This window comes from Diachasmimorpha longicaudata, chromosome 11 (genome assembly GCF_034640455.1).
Source record: "Diachasmimorpha longicaudata isolate KC_UGA_2023 chromosome 11, iyDiaLong2, whole genome shotgun sequence".
Taxonomy (NCBI): Eukaryota; Metazoa; Arthropoda; class Insecta; order Hymenoptera; family Braconidae; genus Diachasmimorpha; species Diachasmimorpha longicaudata.
The window spans coordinates 3,493,286-3,513,814 of NC_087235.1; the positions used below are offsets into that span (position 1 = coordinate 3,493,286).

General features: G+C 39.5%; 3 protein-coding genes across 6 annotated transcripts; 2 read left to right on the forward strand and 1 right to left on the reverse strand.

Moving 5' to 3' along the window:
• Positions 1-60: 60 nt before the first annotated feature.
• On the forward strand, positions 61-8,551 carry LOC135167279 (uncharacterized). The gene is made up of 4 exons (XM_064130306.1): positions 61-780; positions 962-1,302; positions 4,804-4,978; positions 5,144-8,551. The coding sequence occupies exons 3-4, from the start codon at positions 4,836-4,838 to the stop codon at positions 7,668-7,670; spliced, it is 2,670 nt and encodes an 889-aa protein (XP_063986376.1). The 5' UTR covers positions 61-780; positions 962-1,302; positions 4,804-4,835; the 3' UTR covers positions 7,671-8,551.
• LOC135167289 (diphosphomevalonate decarboxylase) lies at positions 8,180-19,640 on the reverse strand. Of its 4 annotated transcripts, XR_010299832.1 has the most exons (8): positions 19,308-19,468; positions 18,576-18,646; positions 18,218-18,332; positions 17,825-18,144; positions 17,363-17,656; positions 16,875-17,216; positions 10,763-11,481; positions 8,180-9,946 (listed from the first exon to the last, which is right to left on the reverse strand). XR_010299832.1 is itself a non-coding variant. In XM_064130328.1 (7 exons), the coding sequence occupies exons 1-6, from the start codon at positions 19,357-19,359 to the stop codon at positions 16,908-16,910; spliced, it is 1,161 nt and encodes a 386-aa protein (XP_063986398.1). In that variant the 5' UTR covers positions 19,360-19,468; the 3' UTR covers positions 8,180-9,946; positions 16,875-16,907. The 4 variants fall into 4 exon arrangements, 3 of the variants coding, with proteins under 3 accessions (XP_063986398.1, XP_063986399.1, XP_063986397.1); XM_064130328.1 differs by lacking the exon at positions 10,763-11,481; XM_064130329.1 differs by lacking the exons at positions 8,180-9,946; positions 10,763-11,481; positions 19,308-19,468 and adding an exon at positions 19,475-19,640 and having other exon boundaries at positions 16,782-17,216.
• On the forward strand, positions 11,181-16,445 carry LOC135167277 (peroxidasin homolog). Its single transcript, XM_064130304.1, has 3 exons — positions 11,181-11,376; positions 12,340-12,857; positions 13,120-16,445. The coding sequence occupies exons 1-3, from the start codon at positions 11,192-11,194 to the stop codon at positions 16,284-16,286; spliced, it is 3,870 nt and encodes a 1,289-aa protein (XP_063986374.1). The 5' UTR covers positions 11,181-11,191; the 3' UTR covers positions 16,287-16,445.
• Positions 19,641-20,529: the final 889 nt, after the last annotated feature.

Genomic DNA, 20,529 nt, shown 5'->3' on the forward strand with positions numbered 1-20,529 from the left:
ACGCATCATTTTTATTCACTGGTGGCTCTGCTAGTGTACCATAGTCATTGCCCACATCCCCTATGTATTCCGTTTCTAATAACCGCTTTGTGTAAACAAAAGTCCTGGGAAATCTCTTAAAAAATTTTTTTTTATTAAAAAAAACGACTGTGACTTTTTTTTGTTCTGTTCTTCCTTTAAAAAAAATAACTGGTGTCAGTGTGCAGTTGGATAAAACTTCACGGCGAATCCGCATGAAAAATGTAATTGTTGTTTAACCGCTAGGAAAAACTGTCTAGCAACCGACAAAAACAATATATATTTTCCTCAGTCATATGGATATCTGAAAATCATCGTGATTTATTCAATAAAACAAGAAAATAACAAAAAATACGAAAGTGTAGTTCGTTGTGATCGGTCGCCATTTAAAAACTGCGCGACAAACCGTAACCGGGGTTCTCACAGCCAATGGCAAGGATTCTCTCCCCCTCCTGTGTACTCCCTCCTTTGGCAAAGCAATCACTTCGCCATTACGCCATTTTCGTGAGGCTCGTCGTCGGGGTGTCGTCAATTTTACATCTGCTAAAATACAGAGGTCTTTCATACTTGGACGTAATTATTTTATCGAATATTTCACTCGATTTTCACGTGGAAATAAAAAAAACTATGCTACAGAGATATTTTTCTCGTTTGACTGTGTGAGAAGAGGAGGGAAGTTTCGTTTCATTTATTTCATTCTTCACAAGCCGTTCATTGGGAGTTCAAGGGCTTCACTCCACTTGGTGCGCTTTTCGGTGACTGGTAAGTTGATAATTTATTACTTAAAGAGATGAAAATAATATACAAATTGTATTGAATCAACTCATTTAAGACTTAATTGCAATGGATTCCATATAATAGTGTAGTATTTTTCATGATCAATGTATTATTTTTGGAGATCACTGAACGATAACATCAAATAGACAAAAATTGTGTGTTGCAGGGTTATAGGCTGAATCGCGTTGTTTAGGTGCCTCTGACCCCGATCAAGAACAACAACGTTTTGAAAGCGAATTAAAAAGGAAAAAATAAAAATTTTGCAAAATATATATGTAATCATATATAGATATATGCCAGGTATTTTGACGCGATCCTATGAACAATGTCCGTGTGATTTTACAATGGAACAACAGCTTTTTCAACGTCGCCTTTCTGCCTGGATTAATCATCAAAGCAACGGATCTTCGATAAATTGAATATATCGTCGATTATCTTCTTGCATTAACGCACATTTTAGAACATCACGCTCGAAGACTGGAAATCCTTTGTCGAGTTCCTGCTAAGGTAATTCTATTCATAAAATTAGTAATGTTTGCGAGGGATAGTAATTTTACATATTTCACTGATGAGTCTAACGTTTACCGATGGGAGACGCTCTCTTAGTCTTAAAGACTTGGGTTAAACTATGGGGACTTTTCTAATGGGTTTTTAATGAGAATCTTACCTGATTGAAATCAGACCTTTCATACACCAGAAGGTAAGTAGCTTATCCCAAGATTGGCCACTGACCATAGTCGAATTTCCCCAGTATTAGACATCAAAAGGGAAGAATTGAATTTTATTGGAAGGTACTGCGTTCATTAATCCTCCCCCCTGCCCCTTTAATCTGGAAATGGAAATAATGCTTTCAGGCTATGTTCACTCCCAACGTTCACGAGCACTGACCAAGACTCGGTCTATATATATTTGAAAATAAATTGAGATACATCAAATGTTAGTTGTACTTGTTCGGTTACACTAGTCCAAAGTATACCCATTATAAGTATTTCCATCGTAGAGGTAAGTTCACGCTGCTGTGGAAATGAAAATCCAGAGAAGCACGATACTAAGCGTTAAAATAGTAAAATTAATATAGATACTCCACTTGACTTGTTGCAAAATATCAACAAAACTCTCCCATCAATCCTGATAAATCACTCCGGTAGTCATGCTGTCCCTGTTAGCAGTCAAACTGGACAGCAGTTCCTCACTGATGAATGCATCTCATCGTATCCACACGTGGCAACTGTTTTTTTGATGATTTCGATTTTTTTTTTGAGACCAAACAAAATTGATTGATCGTATTAATGAAGCGGCTATATTAACGGAACTTTTTCATAATTTCTGCGATCTCGTTTACTCTCCCTTCTCTTTGATAAATCGTGCGATAATTGACATTAATTGTTGAAACTCCCTGAAAACAATTCTTAAGCCTCCGATTGTGAAGGAGATTGCTGAGGAGGCTGTCAGTGTTTTAACTCTGAATGAATTGATATTGTATGCAGTTGGAATTGAGTTTCGTCATCGTGCCGAAGCAGACTTAGTTTTTCTACTGCTGGCTTTTCATTGCTCATCCTGCATCAATTTATTTGAGAGCCGCACGGCTGCACTGATGTATTCTCCTCGTCTATCAGCGTTGGGTCAACATCTGGTGTCTGTGGTCGATTTTACTAGACACCAGAAGGATGGAAAATAATTTATTTGTGCGCTATTGTTTAGACGTTGGTGCACCAGACAATGGTCGAGCCGAGGGCTGTCGTTTTTCGGTGTATAGTCACGTGATAAAATGATGAAGTGGTTTGTCCATTTTCAGAATTTATTGGGATCGTTTTTCATTGGGATTTGGCGAATTTCCAATGGGTGACTGAATGCACGTCGAGGAATTCTTCGGGCGCGGATTCAGGAGATTTTTGCACAGATAACAGGGACCGGGTTTCCTTTAACTTACAACAATTTCACCTAAAATTTTCAACATAACTTGCGTCCCAACACTTGATGACGATGATTCAATGCCAATATCATAGTTTGTTTAACACTTTGATCTTAAACTCGATGCTACATGCCAATATCCATCCAACAGTTCATGGAGAACTGCAAAAAATCTTTAATCTATTTCTAAATATCACATATCACATGTTTTGCTTACAAATAATTAATTAATTCTATGCAGTTCAAACGTCGGTTTTTAGTATAAAAATTCTAATTGATCAACATTGAAAATATTTTTGGAGGACATTTTTGTTGGAAACTGGAACGTGGTCCTTGTTGGAATCAGAATCACCTTGGGTTTTCTTAATGGGCTTTATAGTTACTTTAAAATAAGATGAGAATTTTTTTTCAATTATTTGAGCATGGTTATTTAAGGATTCTGGAGTGGAGCTTTTAGCATAAGCAGTGGAACCATAATTAATTCCGGAAAAATCGAGTGTATTTGTACACGACTTCTTAAGACATTTTTAATTACCCATGAATTATCCTAGGCGAGCTTCAAAGGCTGTTTCAACTACGGAAATTTGCTTTGAGCGCCCGATGATGGTTACGATGTCGTAAATTAATCACAAAGAGTATTCAAATCTTACGTCACTTTTCTGGACATTAGTTCCCCTCCCTAGAAACCGACATAAGCGCGGACCTGGTCTCTTTGCATATTATGTTGCAAAATTCCCAAATTTTAAAAAATATTTATTCCAGAAGCCGAAAATACGAAATATTATGGCATATTTTTTTATAACAGCACAAGCATTCTCTCTAATTAGTTCACGTATTTGGATGCCCTTTAATTACAGTCTTCATTTTCCAATTTTAATTACAATTTTTCAATACTAATTTTTTTAACTGGTTTATCACAAAATTATATATTAATCAAAACAGTAGTGAGACGATGAATAATTTTTGACTTTTGACCTGCTACTGATGCATTTTTTTTTTCATGACTATACGAAATTGAGTTTCCTTTCCACTTTACGCATTCTGCCCATCTGCTTCTTATCGCCTGCCTCGCAGAACACGAAACGGAAGTGAAATTTTATTGTTGAATATTAAATGAACGTGACAACAGAGTGTAAAACAGATGGAAATAAGTGTAAGGAAGTTTCCAAAGAGAAACATTTTTCCAAAATGCATTAGACTCCGACGTTTTTCTGCCAAATCATCTTTTAAACGGATGTTGCCCGAGGCCTCCCTCCACCGTCTGCAGACTTTGAAAATTCATCTTCATACACTCGGCAGTTTATTCTTGATGAATTTTTGGGGATTTTTATTTTTTATTTTGTATCGTTCACGAGTTCATTAAAAAATCATAGCCTTCACCTAGATAATAAATAAATAAAACTAATTGGAATGTCATAGTGGAGAGTGATCGTCTGACAAAATGAAAAGTCAATGATAACGACTTTTTGATAGATTGACAGATGTTCAATGTCATTCCAATTACCTTATATGTTTATAATAATTGTTAAAACTTAAATGTTGACAAATTTTAATCGTCAGCATAGTTGAATGAATAAACGGAATTCCTGATAAAATATCAAATGAAGGAATGGCAGCTTCCACACGTTCCAGAATATTAGACCCAGAAAGGGATAGAATTCAAATAAATTATTCAGACACCAAAGAAGATTTATTAAACAACAAAATTGCTTAAATTTAATCACCCATAAGAAAACAGACCCTGATTCACGGGAGGATTCCTTTGGTATCTGTGATTTATTTTATACTAAGTTTATCTATATAGTTTTCAAGGCTGGTGACATTTGACCTCGTTACAATCTCGTAATTCATTCAGGAAACGAGACGTTCTAATGATCCCTGCTTTCCGAGTCGATTGCTGCAATCAAGGACAATGTACCAAACGTATTGATGTGCTCGAATATTCGCAAATATTCATTCTCCTCCCTAGTATTAAGACCCCTCTAATTAAGTTTCGAAAGCTACAAAACAATCAAAATCAATATCCACTATTTCTACTAAGAAAAATTAAAAATCCCAAGCATATTAACAACTGTTATTACCTCCCTTCGGTTACAGATTATACCCAATTTCTCCTACACTATTCCAAAATGAGTGTAATAATCAGACTTCAAAACTTGGCATGGTCAGCAAATGCCCTTGACATCCGTCAGTTCTTCCGTGGGCTGAGCATTCCCGAGGGTGGTGTCCACATAGTCGGCGGCGAGTTGGGCGATGCTTTCATAGCTTTCAGGTAAACAATTCATCTTGCTGCAGATATCGCTCCCTAGTCGTTCAATATTCTCAGAAAACTTATTATCACTCTTCGTTGGTTTTTTCCCCCACTCAACTCTTCCCCTCTCTTTTCTTTCTTATCAAAAGCAAACAAAAAAAAAAACATGAAATTATTGGCCCACAGCACCGATGAGGATGCCCGTCAGGCAATGATGAACGACGGTGGAAAAATCAAAGAGATGAAGATTAAACTTTTGCTAAGTTCTCGTACCGAGATGCAGAAGGTGATCGAAGCGGCGCGTCAGCAGACATTATCTCTCCAATCATTTATGCAAACACCAGTGCCAGCAGTGCCCCAACAATCCAGTGTTACTCTTGCTAATTCCCAGCAGCTCCAGCAGAAGCCATCGCTGGCGGTTGAAACGAAACGCGACAAAGAACGCGAAAATGAGAGTGAGTCGAACAAAGATCGTAAAGATCGTAGAGATCGATCGAGATCGCGGGACAGATCACGATCTCGTGATCGTGATCGTGACAGAGACAGGCGTGATCGTGGTAGAGACAGACGTAGACGAGACAGAAGTCGATCGCGTGATCGTCGCGATCGTGGCAGACGACGTAGAGATCCATCTCGTTCGCGAGATCGTACACGTTCACGGGATAGAGACAACAAGCGTAGTTCACACAGCGATAGACGCAAAGATAATCAGGACGATGATAATGGGGAGGTGGTTATTGTTGGATCATTTCCCAAGGATAAACAGAGTGGGAGCAAAGGCTCGGGGAAAAAGGGAAATACATCTGGGGGAAATGCTATGGAGAATGGCATTTGGGAGGTCCCTCCCCAGAGTCAAATGCCTTTGATTTTAGCACCGGGTATACTCGGTGCAGGTATTGCTGCAATTCCAGAGACAGATAGATCTATGAATTTTCCAGCAGTTGGACCAGCGTCACTCATTCAATCTAATCAATTTCAAGCACTCAATGGTATTAATGGGAGTGGGCTCCAATCATCTGCGATTAATTCACTGGCTCTTAATTCATTGCCGCCGTCCCTGGGACTATCCAGTATTAATTCGTTGAAACGTGACAATCAGTGGCCGAATGATCGACCACCACGTTTGAGTGACATAAGATTTCCCATGAGATCCGCACCCTTTGATAATTTTTCAAACTTTGGGAATAACAATTTCCGAGGCAATTCGAGGGGGAATTCACATTTGTTGAGTAAAATGCAGGAGTTGGATGGCAGGAGAAATCCTCATGCCTTTCAGACAAGTTCATCACCTTACGATAATTTTTCTGGAAACTCTGACAGACAAAAGTCGAGAAATGGTGGTAACGGGGGGAGATTCGATAAATCAATCGGTCACTGTATAGAAGTTCGTAATATGCCATTGAATACCACTTACGGAGATGTTAGACATGCATTTCAGGGTATCTACATTCGCAAAGATGGTTTAAAGCTCATCAATGATACTCAAGGTAATCGAGTAGGAATAGCTTACATCAGATTTCTCAAACCCGAGGGTAAAGAGCTAGCTCTCAGTGTTCCACGATTTATCCGTGGATCGGAAGTCGAGGTGTGTTCACTCGATGAAAGTCTCTTCGATAAGGCCGTCGATTCCTACGTTCCAGAGCGTGAAAAAAGCGAGGAGAATACCGAGAGCAGTTGCAATGATTCACGAAACTCCTGTATTTTACTTGCCGATCTTCCCTCATTTACCAAAGACGCCGACATTGCCAAGGAATTTGAAGAATGTAAAATAAACGATCTATTCGTAACGTCGAAGAAAGACTCGAGTGGTACAGCCCAGTACATGGCATATGTACAATTCTCGAGAGGTGAGGATGCTAAAGCTGCGTTAGCAAGCCCATTGAAAATAGGACAAAAATCTATCACAGCGATGTCGATAAGCGATGATAAATATGCTCAAGCCAAACGCACCCACGAACAGGAAACACTTGGTGAAGCCAGTACACCCGATTGCATTATCATGAGGGGATTACCTTTCCAGGTGATTGAACGCGATATTCAAGACTTTTTTTCAGATATTGGAATTGTACCACGTAGAATTCATATGATGTTGAACAATCATGGCGCACCAGCGGGCGAGTGTTTTTGTGAATTTGAGAGTGCAGAGGAGGCAGTTAGGGCGACTGGTAAGAGTGGATTACCAATGGGAAAAAATTTCCCCACCATTGAGCTCGTTGCGAGAAATAAAATGCTGGATATGTTGGCGAATGTCGACACACAATTTGGGGATACACAGCAGCCGTTTCCCTTGCCCCTTCAGGATCGTCCGAGATTTTCGCCGATGGGAAATCATCCACCCAGGTTTGGAAACGGAGGATTTGGCCTACCCAGGGGACCACCTGGTATCATGTCACTTCCCAGACACATGCCCATGAACAGACCAGGCCCATGTCCACCTGGCTCATCACTGGATTACGTCGAGGGCTTTGGAAAACCTGGTTGCGTTCTCTCCCTCGAGAATGTACCCTTCAAGGCTGATATCAACGAGATCATTGAGTTCTTCAGGGACTTCGATGTCAAGAGGGAAAATGTCATTAGACGATACAATGACAAGGGAATGCCCACTGGCGATGCCAGAGTGGCTTTTTCATCATCTGGTGAGGCACAACGAGCCTTGAGGGAGCTCAGACACTGCAAAGTGAGGGATAGGACAATCTACATGAAACTGGCGTGAGGGGATTCAATCGACGATCTGTGAAACAACAAATTCATTTGCAATACTATATTATACTGAAATAGTGTGTATAAATTCATCTTGATAATTACGGACTGGGTGAGGGTGTCCCATTATCTGCGACGAAGGTCTTTTGATATTTGATTTATAATCAGTCAGTGTTGACGTACTGACATAACTGAAAGAACTGGTAATTAGGGTAGCACGTTTCAACAGATTGAGGTGATTGCGTCGGTAGCTTCTAGAGTTCTTTACATTGGCAGTGTAATTAAATATTTGTATATAGAGTTTAGATGCCAATGGGGAAATGAACTACTATTTGTTTCATTTCTTTTAATTTGTTTTATGATGATGGTCCAATTTGAGAGAGTGACATCGGTACGAAAGGGTTTCAATTTCAATCACAGCTCGTGTCATTATTAGTCATATCTGGTAGATATATGGAATTATACGAATGAAATGATGGCGGAGGGATAGATAATAGGGCGACGTATTAAATAATCAACTAGTTTATCTTGATTAATTTTTCCATTGTGTAACATTTATTTCTGCATCATTTTTTTTCGATATATATGTATTATACTTAGGCATAAGTATTTGTGAATTATTGAACAAGCGCGACTCGCAGGTAGAATTAAGTTATTCATTAATTGTAAAGAAATATGGTAATTTAATAATTGACTTATTTTGTTATTTTCTACACCTGTTATTATAGTAACAGAAAGTTACCCCTTTAATTGAGCGAGAATATAACGAAAAAGCTATCACTATGACTTGTAATCGATCGTTTGGCTGAGAGAGTAGATGCAATAGATGAATGTATCTGGACTAATGCAAGAACGCCTTGGTTACTTGAATAAAGTTTATATTTGAGAGATTAATCGTTGACTTCAATAGCCGGAGCCTCGGCTCGGTTCCACCCGTACCCTCAGTAAACAAATAAATCATTTGGAGTTTATTTCGCCCTTTGGTATTGTCCAAAGCTCGAGGTTAACGACTTTTGGGAAATTGGAGCAGTAACGCACACATTTCACTTTCAAGGAATGTGAAGCTCCCAAAACAAGCACGAACCGATGCCAAAATTTATTGCAATATTTATCGTTACTCAGGGCTATTTAGGTATGTCAGATTCGTACGATGAACCAGACATTGCCGGGAGTCGAATAAAAAAATATTGCGATAGAACATCGTGCGGGGTTCAACAACATTTAACATTTTTATCTCGAAATAGTGTTCGCCTATCTAATATAGATTTCGTAAAGGCTGCAGCCGGAGATGCTGGACACGCGTTCTAATTTCTCAACAATTTTCATTTTTTTTTTAATAATCAGAATGCGCTCCAACGGAAATGTCAGTATATTTTATAGTTTAGTGCAGACCAGAGTGTAGATTCTGTCATTTTCAATGACCAAACTTATAAGTTGAATATTTGGTGTCAGTAAAATTACGTTTTACACGTTTTTTTATATTTGTTGTTTATCGATAAAGATTGTCCTAGGGATTGGAACCAGTGAATCGAGACCTCGTTATTGACGAGTTTAACATGCAGTGCCCTATATTTATTTTGATATGACGAGATTCAATCCTTATCAATGGGCATTTTCTTCACTTCTAATCATTGTTACGTAATTTGTTTTACTATGGGACACATAGAAAATGCTTTCTTTGTCTATTGACCATTCAGCAAATTATTCATACCATAATTACTGTAATATACTACGGAAGCTTGTCTTACCCACTATCACTCGATTACAGGAATATATCTCGACGATTATACTCTACAGGGATAGAGGACCTCATTGATTCCCCACACAAAGATCTGAACAATTTCATTTGCTTTCATTTTCGATAGACTCTTGTTGGTTTTATTTTTTTCCTCTTAACTCTTAATCTTGTGACTCGATGGCGTAAGACTGAAGCTATTGATAAAAGGAAATATCTGCATCTTTATTCCCCACATCTCAGACCCTCGTCTACTACTATATAGTCTTCATAAATAAATGATAAATTTATTGACGAAGATTACTAATTAAATTGAAACGAAGAAAAAAAAAATTAATCAATGATACAGATGAGAGAAGGAGAGGTCAGAGGCATTGACTCATTGGTTATTTTTGGAGCATTGGACTTTTGCGAAGCCGAGAAGGAATCCCTTTGGGTGGTCGAGACTGTACACAAATATGTTTAACGACGAATCCGGGATGGAGGTGGACGTCGCGTCCCCGCCGCCCTCCTCTGATCAACCGTGTTCAATGCCTGGAACCAGCTGGAACGACCTGAGAGGAAAAAAAAGGTTGATTACGAAATTCAGGGTCTTTGTTGATGCAGGCACATGTGTCCATGTTTTAACACACATAACTAACTGTGAGAATGCCTTTTGTAACTGAAATTACCCGTCTGTCTATGGCCCAATGGCGCCAGTACTTTTCAACTATTCGTTTTACATTCATTCGGTTTTATGGGTTTTCTCAATTGATCGAATTACCACATTCATATTCATGGGGAGTCGTCTCATTCTCATAGATCCGAGTTAAATATTATTTCACTTCAAATGGTGCAGGAGTCTTATGGGGGACTAAATTCAGAGGAGAAGGAATTCTGAGAGGAACAGTAATTTTTCAATAAAATTTTCCGTCTGTTCTTGCATTATTAAAATGTAAATTCGAACTTGAAAAATTTAAAGATAAAATCCTTGCCAATGAGGCTCGAACAAAAGGTCTAATACTCAAAAACAAAATTGGAAAAGCCTTTCACTGGCAAAAAAATCGCTGAAGTCCTCGGAGAGGCCCAATATCTTACACAAGATCTAGGAGATGTAACTAGAGTATTTACTAGACGAATTAAAATGTACAATGATGTGTAACTAGTCGCCTGAGGCGAAAAGAGACCGAAGAGGATAGACTCGGTAAAAAAAATCAGGATAAAGAGGCAAGAAGGCGACTCCAAGGCGCGCATTCTCCATCAGGATCTCCTCCGGCTATTTTTGCTGGGCTTTCTACGGAGAATGGATAGGGGCGTGAAGTAGGAAATGCAACAACGAGTGGATTAGTGTCATTATGTGGCAGCAAATTGGATATATATATTTTTTTCACCCCTTTTTGTTGTTTATCAGGATTCAAATAGTTCAGCAAACACAGTCCTTCATCTTGATTCACTATAGCATGACATACTTTCATCTCACTCATGACCGTAGCACGAGACCATGAGTTCTTCATCGGCTCTCATTCTCTGAGCACCACTCCCGCTTCCAATGCTGGTCGTCTCCTTTTATTTGATTTTGTCTCACTTGTTGAAGCTGCACGCACTCATACCAGTCCACTGAGAACCCATTGGCTCAGTCGCTGAAGGTACCCCTGGCCAGTTAACTCGTACACCCGCGCTCCGCTTGAACTCGGCTCGCTGAGATCATCAAATATTTTAGACTAAACTGTATGACCTTTTGTGGGGTTCAGAACAAGATAAAAAAGCGAATGTCAGGAGTCGTGGTGTTAATGGATTAGACAGAGGGCAATTAATCGAACATGAGAATCTCCAGAGGATTACTCCTGTTGGCGGCTTTGGTTCCTGCATTGTCTTCGCCTCAGGGAAGACCCGATAACATCTCCAAAGACTGTCCCAGAAAATGCTGGTGTTATCAAACTGCTGTACGATGCATGTTCCAGGGGATCACCAGAGTACCGAGGGTGTCAGGAAATTCTACCATTTTGTAAGTAAAATGATGAATTTCTTTTGTTGTTGTCGAGTCAGGTTCACGTTGACTTTTACCACTGGCCCATTCTCCGTGAATATCTGGAGATCTAGGAGGGGTAGCCTTTGGAATTCGAATCATATCATTAGATTTTTATTGAACATTTTGCTTTAGAAGAAATATGTTTCCACGTGTTTATGTTTTAACATGTTTTATCAATTTTTTCCTTCATGATTGTCAAGAATTTTCCCCATGATAAATTAAGTAAACTAGGTAGAAATGATAATACCCGTGTAGAAGGACCATTCACTGTGACCCGACCCCCAACATTTATCTTTTGACACGGTTCCGCACTAACCCGATCGCCCACTATAATTTCCCGTAAGTAGCATGCAGTGAATCCTCTTCAAAACGTTCTATCAACGTTTTATCATCCTGACGGGAAAAACGCACCAATCAATTGAATTATTATTATACGACTAATTAGATGTTATTAGTCATTCTTTTAATGCGAACGAATGGAACTCTTTTTTACAAGTCGAGAAATCACTATAAATATGTACATTTCATTTACGCTTATTCTTTTTCGTAAACTATTTGAAACTCACACGGTAATTTGAAACTCACGTGGAATTTGAAAAGTTAAATAACAGAATGGCTCTGGTCATTCACACCCTCTCACTCGAGTTTACATTTCCCGAGACTATTTTAGTAAATTATTTACGCCTCTTCTTCTTCGCTGAAGAGTCGTAGTTTTCTCAGCCACGAGTCTCATCATCGGAGAAAAATTATTAAATTGTTCACCCACTCATAATGAATGAAAATTGTCTCATTACTACGCAACACAAAACGCAATTTATCATTCGGATTGATTTTTAATGAATTTTAATTTAACAAAATTAGGCAAAACTAAGCCTGAGTGTCAAATAAAAATCGAATTCAGTGTTTGAATTTTTTCTCACGATAATAATTCCTTTCCAGAGACCTGAGATTCAACGATATCATTGATATACCACCTGGTACATTCCATGGACTAAAAAATCTCGATACAATTCTATTGAATGATAACAAAGTCCGGCATTTAAAGGCGAATGCCTTCGTTGGCCTCTCGAACTTGACTATTCTATACTTGTACAAGAATCGAATAACTTCAGTAGCTGTTGGAGCATTTGCACACTTGCCAAACTTGAGACAGCTCTATCTCCATGAGAATCGTCTGACGGAGATCGAACCGCGAACGTTCAGCGATCTACCAAAGTTGGAGAGACTATTTTTGCAGAACAACAGACTCCACAGAATACCGGCGGATGCCTTTGAAAATGTTGGGCCAATGACGCGCCTGAGATTGGACAGCAATGCACTGGTATGTGACTGTGATCTTCTTTGGCTTGTTGAACGACTTCGCCAAGGGCCATCGGAGACGAGTGCAGTTTGTCAAGCTCCAGTGGAGATGGAAGGTCGATCACTCACCTCTATGTCCACTGAGGATTTCCATTGCCGTATGTTTCATTTGTTTTCATGCATATGATCGAGTAATTAGCAATAGTAGACTCGCTGGGTCAATTAAAGTTCCGAAATTATGAATTAATCTAGTCCATTTTTCTAGCAAATTATTAATAAAATTATTTCGCAGTGACAAATTGTCCTCCTGGCCCAACGATTGTAGCTCGCGAATAATATAAAAATTATCGACTAGGATTTTTCATTCCACCAAGACGAACTAATTCCACCCCTCACACATTTCTATTTTACATTCATCAGATGTTCCAAAGATAATGGAAGGCCCAGAAGACATCCACTTGGCAATCGGTGAAACAGCTTCCTTCACCTGCAAAGTAGTTGGCGATCCAAAACCAAAAATAAAATGGATGCGCAATTCCGACGAAGTAAATCCAGATGGCTCACGCTACATCATAAAAGAGGACGGTACTCTGGTTATTTCGGATATTTCTGAGAACGATGTTGGAGAGTACGAGTGCATTGCTGAGAGCAAAATGGGTTCAACAGTATCCCGAAAGGCCCGAGCGATCATCACCGCAACTCCCTCAATCCGTTTCACAGAAATTCCCAACTCCCAGTCAGTGACCGCCGGTGAGGACATCGTATTCACATGCAGGGCCGAGGCTCGTCCCTTTCCGCTGATCGAGTGGTGGAGAAATGGTCAGCGAATCCGAGGAGACGATAGGATGTTCCTGGAGGACGAAGGTACAACCTTGCGAATCATCTCCACAACCATCAGTGACTCCGCTCGTTATATCTGCCAAGCAAGGAATATTCAGGGCTTCGCCGAGGTCAGCGCAGACCTGAAAGTCGTCTCCAGAGATACCAGCCCTCCGAGATTGATTTACGAGCCACCAGAGGACTTGGAAACAGAGGTAGCCGCCACCGTTGAGCTTCCCTGTCGCGCAGAAGGTGAACCAAAGCCCGTGATCCATTGGAAAAAAGACGGAAGTGCTTTGGAACCCAACCCCAGGTACAGAATCTCACGTGGAGGGAGTTTGTACATCCAAAACGTTACAGCGAGTGATTCCGGAAGGTACGAATGCAACGCTGCCAATAACAACGGTCGAGCCACTGCCCAAAGTCTGTTAAAAATCAAGCAAAGCCTGGTGACGTCAAGCAGCATCGTTCAGCGAGCTTTTCAGGACGCAACAGACAGTATTGACAGAGCTGTAAATCAAACACTAGCAAGACTATTTGGGGTCGGCGGTGCACCTCCGACCGGCCACACCGATCCCTTCAGAATCGCCAGGTTTCCGAATAAAATCGCCAGGGCCAATGCCAGACCTGCCGAGATTTTCGAACGAACTCTAGTCAATATTCGACGATTTGTTAATCGAGGGATGAAGGCCAACGTTTCAGGGCCATTCAATTATAGCGATATTTTGACGCACGAACAAGTCAGGGAGATTGAAAAGCTGTCGGACTGCACTGGCCACAGGCAGAAACCAAAATGTAATAATTTGTGCTTTCACAGTAAATATAGAACAGCCGACGGCACTTGTAATAATTTGAAACACACAACCTGGGGATCCTCTTACACGGGATTTCGGAGGATTCTTCAACCGATTTATGAGAATGGCTTTTCTCAGCCGATTGGGTGGGACAAAACAAAGCTATACTTTGGATTCCTAAAGCCCCCAGCGAGATTAATATCCACAAAAATTATTTCAACTAATAAAATCACTTCGGACGACAAATTAACTCACATGTTGATGCAGTGGGGTCAGTTTTTGGATCATGACCTTGATCACGCTCTCCCCGCAGTCTCCAGTGAATCCTGGGACGGGATTGACTGCAAAAAGTCATGTGAAAATGCAGCTCCATGTTTTCCAATGGAAGTACCTCCTGGAGACCCCAGAATTACCAACAGACGTTGCATTGACTTTGTGAGATCTAGTGCTGTTTGTGGGTCGGGAATGACAAGTATTCTCTGGGGGCACGGAATGACCCCGAGGGAACAGATGAATCAGTTGACAAGTTTTATCGATGCTTCTCAGGTCTATGGATACGATGATAACGTGGCCAGGGATCTTAGGGACCTCCAGAATGATCGGGGATTGTTGAGAGAAGGGGCTGCAGTTCCAGGACGAAAAGCAATGTTACCCTATATGTCTGGACAGTTTGTGGACTGTCGAAGAAATCCTCAGGAAAGCTCTATCAACTGCTTTGTCACTGGAGACTTTCGTGCTAATGAACAGGTGGGACTGCTGGCAATGCACACAATTTGGCTGAGGGAGCACAATCGTATTGTCAGGAGTTTAGGAGAGTTCAATCCTCATTGGTCTGGAGAAAAGTTGTATCAGGAAGCCAGGAAAATTGTTGGAGCTGAAATGCAACACATCACATATCAGCAATGGATGCCCATGGTTTTTGGAAAAACTCTCGAGGAGTTGATTGGAGCTTACACTGGTTATGATCCCGATTTGGATCCCCGAATTTCAAACGTCTTTGCAACTGCTGCTTTGCGATTCGGACATTCGCTCATTCAACCGCGTTTGGAGAGATTGAACGAGACATTTGGAAGCATTCCTCAGGGACCTCTCAGTCTACGTGACGCTTTCTTCTCCCCTTGGAGACTTGTTGATGAAGGTGGTGTTGATCCTCTCCTTCGTGGAATGTTCGCTACTGCTGCGAAACTCAAATTACCAGAGCAGAATCTCAACTCTGAGCTCACTGAGGAGCTCTTCAGAACAGCTCATGCAGTTGCTCTGGATTTAGCAGCCATGAACATTCAGAGGGCTAGGGAGCACGGAATCCCAGGGTATCTGGAGTGGAGAAAGTACTGCGGTATGTCGAGTGTTGATGACTTTGAAGATCTCGCTGGGGAAATTAGTAATTCACGAGTGAGAAGAAAATTGAAGGAGCTCTATGGACATCCTGGAAATATGGACGTTTGGGTCGGTGGAATTTTGGAGGATCAACTGCCCAACGCCAAAGTTGGTCCATTGTTCAACTGCCTGCTGTTGGAACAGTTTCGCAGGTCTAGAGATGCGGACAGATTTTGGTACGAGAATCCCTCAGTCTTCAAACCAGAACAACTGCAACAGCTTAAACAGATCAGTCTAGCCAGAATCCTTTGCGACAACGGCGATAACATCACTAGAGTCCAACGGGATGTCTTCCAACTCCCTGAGGGGGACAATAGTCTCATCAGTTGCGATGAAATTCCATCGATTGATCTCCGATTCTGGTCCGACTGCTGTGAAAACTGTGAAGGTCCTTCTGACAATGGCATTCCAAGGTTTAGAAGGGAAGCGGAGAAGTATATGGAGCATATGAACACGAGAAACATGAGAGATCTTGAACGACAAGTCCAGGATCTTCAACGGGAATCCCAAAAGCTTAAAGATCAAGCCAAGGAAATGGCACTGCGTTTCCAAATTTTGCAAGCCCAATTAAGCTCCAAAATTATTTCGAATTTTTAAGAATTTTAATACTGATGGCTTGCATTAAAACACCTGTGCATTTTATATTCTAATTTTTACATAAATTTTTGTACATAAACTTTTATTTTCTTCCGTAATAATTCGCACCTGTATCGTTAATGTATATACTAAAAATAATTCAAGTTTATTAATTAGCGATGTGTTGATAGTCTAGCATTAATTGTCATGGTATCTTGTTTGAAAATACTTTTCAATAATTCCTAAACATTGATAATCACCGGACAGGTAAGTGAAAGATCAGTGAAAGTTTTGGAAGATAAAAAAGAACGCGCGTGGTCCATTGACAGCGTACAACCAGAACTTTTATTAATGTCAATGGAGCGTTAGTTATTCTGTAGACCCATTTGTGGATTTTTTTTCTCGGTATTTTAACATTATTTAGTTGAAAAAAATGCAGAACTTCAAAGAAAATGCAGACAATATTTTAAAAATAGTAAAAATATTTTAAAAGTTGATTTTATCAACTAAACATCCTTCTTCATATCTTCGTATCTTCATTCCAATTAGCAAGCACGTAACCAGAATAGATTTTTATTCATAAAAACGAACATACATCAACATCCTTACCTTTATTCTAATGTCAATAAGTGCTCAGAATCATTACAATCCAACGGGAAAACCTTTGGAGTCAAGGAGATGCTCACGAGGATTTTCGAGGTAAGTCGGACCGTCACCTACGCGAGTATAAATTATGTATTTTAATTGACCTGGCTGACTTTTCTCTCTATTAATTTTCAAAATGAGTTCGTTCGAGGGAGGAAGACTTTGCGGTGGATTTCCCCTTTTATACTCGCTATTTTTCGTAGATTCCGTTGGAAAATAATAATCCAATAGTCCTAATACTTCGGGAACGTTCTTTTCTGGTAAATAGAGAACAGTGTTCGGGCCGGCATCGTTTGTATATCCCACCTGCAACATGATCGAATTTTCTCAATTATTACACGAAAGTAAATATGAAGTACCCGATAAAACGAGTCAACAACGGAGTCTCATTTTTTTTGTTCGAAGCTAATTATGTTCTCATATCACTTCAGTAGAAAAATTATATTCCATACCTTCATACTGTTAGATGCCTCATTGTAAGCATGGATGAGGTCAATTACACTGAACGAAACGTTGTTGAGGTAGAAACAGGGGGGAGATGTGTCTAGACAAATGGCGTGCATCTGGTTGGAGTCCTTTATCATCAACTCCGCAAATTTTTCAAAGTTTTTACTCAATATTGCTCGCTGCATTTCTTCTACTCGTTTAGGAACACAGTGCTCAGCTCGATATTTGAGAAGTTCTGATGTCAAAACAGCGTTTTTCATGCCGATAGCACTCGATGTTTTTTTTCTTTCATCGTTCACCTAAATGAGGAGAAGAATATTTTTTCATTCATTTCATTTTTTCATGAAAAATTAATATGAATCTGTCACTGGAATCACCGCTGGCGATATCATCTCTAGGATAATTATTGAAGCTAACGAACACCTACTGGAACGAACGTGACAGAAAAATATTAAATTTTTACGTACAACTAGAATCAAAATTCTCATTTCCAGCCAATGAGACGGAGGGGCAATTTGCTTGGCGATGCTGTCACTTCCGTTGGGGTCAATGCCTGCATACCAACGTACAAAACCACCGTACACACTCCTGCATGCCGACCCGGATCCAGACCGAGCAATTGTACTAATGTCTCCTTCAACTTTGTACAATTTGGCAAGTGCAGCACTTAAGCATGCATAACCAGCAGCACTCGATGCCAGACCCGCTGCTGTTGGAAAATTATTCTTCGAACATATGTGGAGCTTCCAGTTCTCGGTCTCAGGCGATAGTTGAGAGCGTTTTCTAACTACAAAAGTGATGTAATTCATTTAGAGCTTTGATGAAATACAAGACATTGAATAGTCTTATATCTGTCGTACTTTCTCGTAAACAATTCTGCAGTCGGGGATTATTGATTGACTCCTCCCTTCCATTGAGCCAAATTCGATCTGCATCGAAGTCCGGGCTCGCCATTACGGAGGTCTTTGCACATAACTGGAATATATATTTTTTTAATTTGTATTGTTAAAAAAAAATACTGCGAACAATGAAAATTTGTAGGGATATGTAATAGAACCGAGCGATCAAGATACAGGAGGTCAGGTTCACAATAAAATAGGCCGAGTCTCATTAACATTTTACTGAAAGAAATGAATCCATTCAAGAGAGGTTTCCTGATAAATTCTTTTCAACTTCTCTACTCCGGGAATGGTATTTCTAAAATTATTTGGTACTGACCTCATGAGTGTCCAATGACGCACTGATGGAGTCATTGACAGGAAGAATGAGCTCGTCATCGCGCTTTCCCCCTGCAAATTAAATGCAATTTACTATAAGCAAAACATCGATGAGGACAAATTAAAAAAAATTATGAATATGAATTATGAAATATGAATTATTCATCAAGTAAATACAGTTATTTGAACTGAATAACACAGTTCTTGGAGTCAAGGTATAGGTATTCTCCATGAGAAAAGAAAAATTCTATTTTTTAAATCTAATGTAATCTCCAGTCCCTAATTTTTCTATCATGAATCCATTGAACGATATTTTCTATTTTCAAAGGAATCCATAGAGTTTTGAGGGAAAACATTGTTTAATTAATCAAGAAAATATTAAATTCTCTTCTGGTCACCATAAAAAAATCTAGAGAAAGAGCGTTTATACAGAACCAACATCTCTTATGAAATTTATATTCATTTGAAAATTAGCATCTGAATGATAATTGCTTCAACTAAAATTCTTTTGACAGATTAAATCTCTTCTGTCAGTCGTGCATTGGTGCGCGCGCATGCCATCTTTCATCATTCAAATTTTAGGGAAAAACAATTATTTATTTATAATTTAAAAACCGGAAAAGGTCGAAGGATCAATAATCAACAATACAAAAATGTAGGGCACGACTGGGCCTCGAATCCACTCAAAAATTAGTCAATGAATAGTTAAGAAAATAAACCAAAGTTTACATACAGTATTTGATGACAGCGATATTAACAGGCGCAATGCACGTAACAATATTCATTATTAAAATCTCGAATTAAATACACAAAAACGTGAGAAAAACCACTAACGCTCAGCAACGAGTGCCCGATAGTCTTTACGGATCATGATAACTAACGGTTTCGAAAAAATCCTACCTTCCACGTCGCCATTGCTTTCACCGGGTTACGAACAGCTGATTGGCGAAGTCGCCCTCCACCCCCCCTGGTGTAGATTCGTGAAATGTTGCGCTGCGTTACCGACGCCCTGTAACTGCAGCTCGGCTGATAAATTCGCATGTGACTTACCGACAAGTGATTACTTGATAGAATTAGTTCCTTGTTTTTTGCAAGATGAACTAATTAACTCACGAATTAGCTCAATGAACTAATTAACTCATGAATTAGCTCAATGAACTGATACAAGGAACGATGAATATACGAATAGACTCAATACCTATTTGGTGTTGTCATAAACAATGGAGATGATTTTATTGTCACTGATCAGAAATACGAATATTTTAGCTGTTTTTCATGTGAATTGTCCCACTTATTGTTATAAACAATCAACTTATTCAATTCAATGGCTCCCATGATGGCCAGACATCTTTCTGAGGGGAACTAACCAAGTTGTTCAGAAAAAGTCCCACGGAGAACGTTCCAGAAGCGTCTGGAACGATCTAAAAGGTCTAAATCATTCCAGAACCTTCCTTGAGATCAATGGAACAATATTATCATCACTGCGTCCAAAAATATCTCCCCCGAAGAACATTCTGGTAAATTTGAATTACACATAAATTGCGATGATGAGCACAAAACGTAAGCAAATAAACCTCATCTAGAACATTCTGTGGAACCATAACATTGAGGGGACTAATTGAAAATCTCCAACAATATTCTCTTAAAAATCCTCCAAAAATACTTCTGAATGTATTATTTTAAATTTAAATATTAATTTATTTCAAATACATTCCAATGTCAAATTAACATTAAAAGTAATCTAGAGAAATGCAATTTTACTGGTGCCAACAATTATAATTCTATGTCATAACATATATATTAAGAGAGGATGGAGGGAAGGAAAAGAAAATGTAAAAACCCGCGAGGATATACACATGAACAATTAAATAAAATAATATATTAATTTCTTTCTAGAACGCTCTGGATCCATCGTCGCCTTCTCCTCCGAAATTCAACCGATCGAACGTTCTACA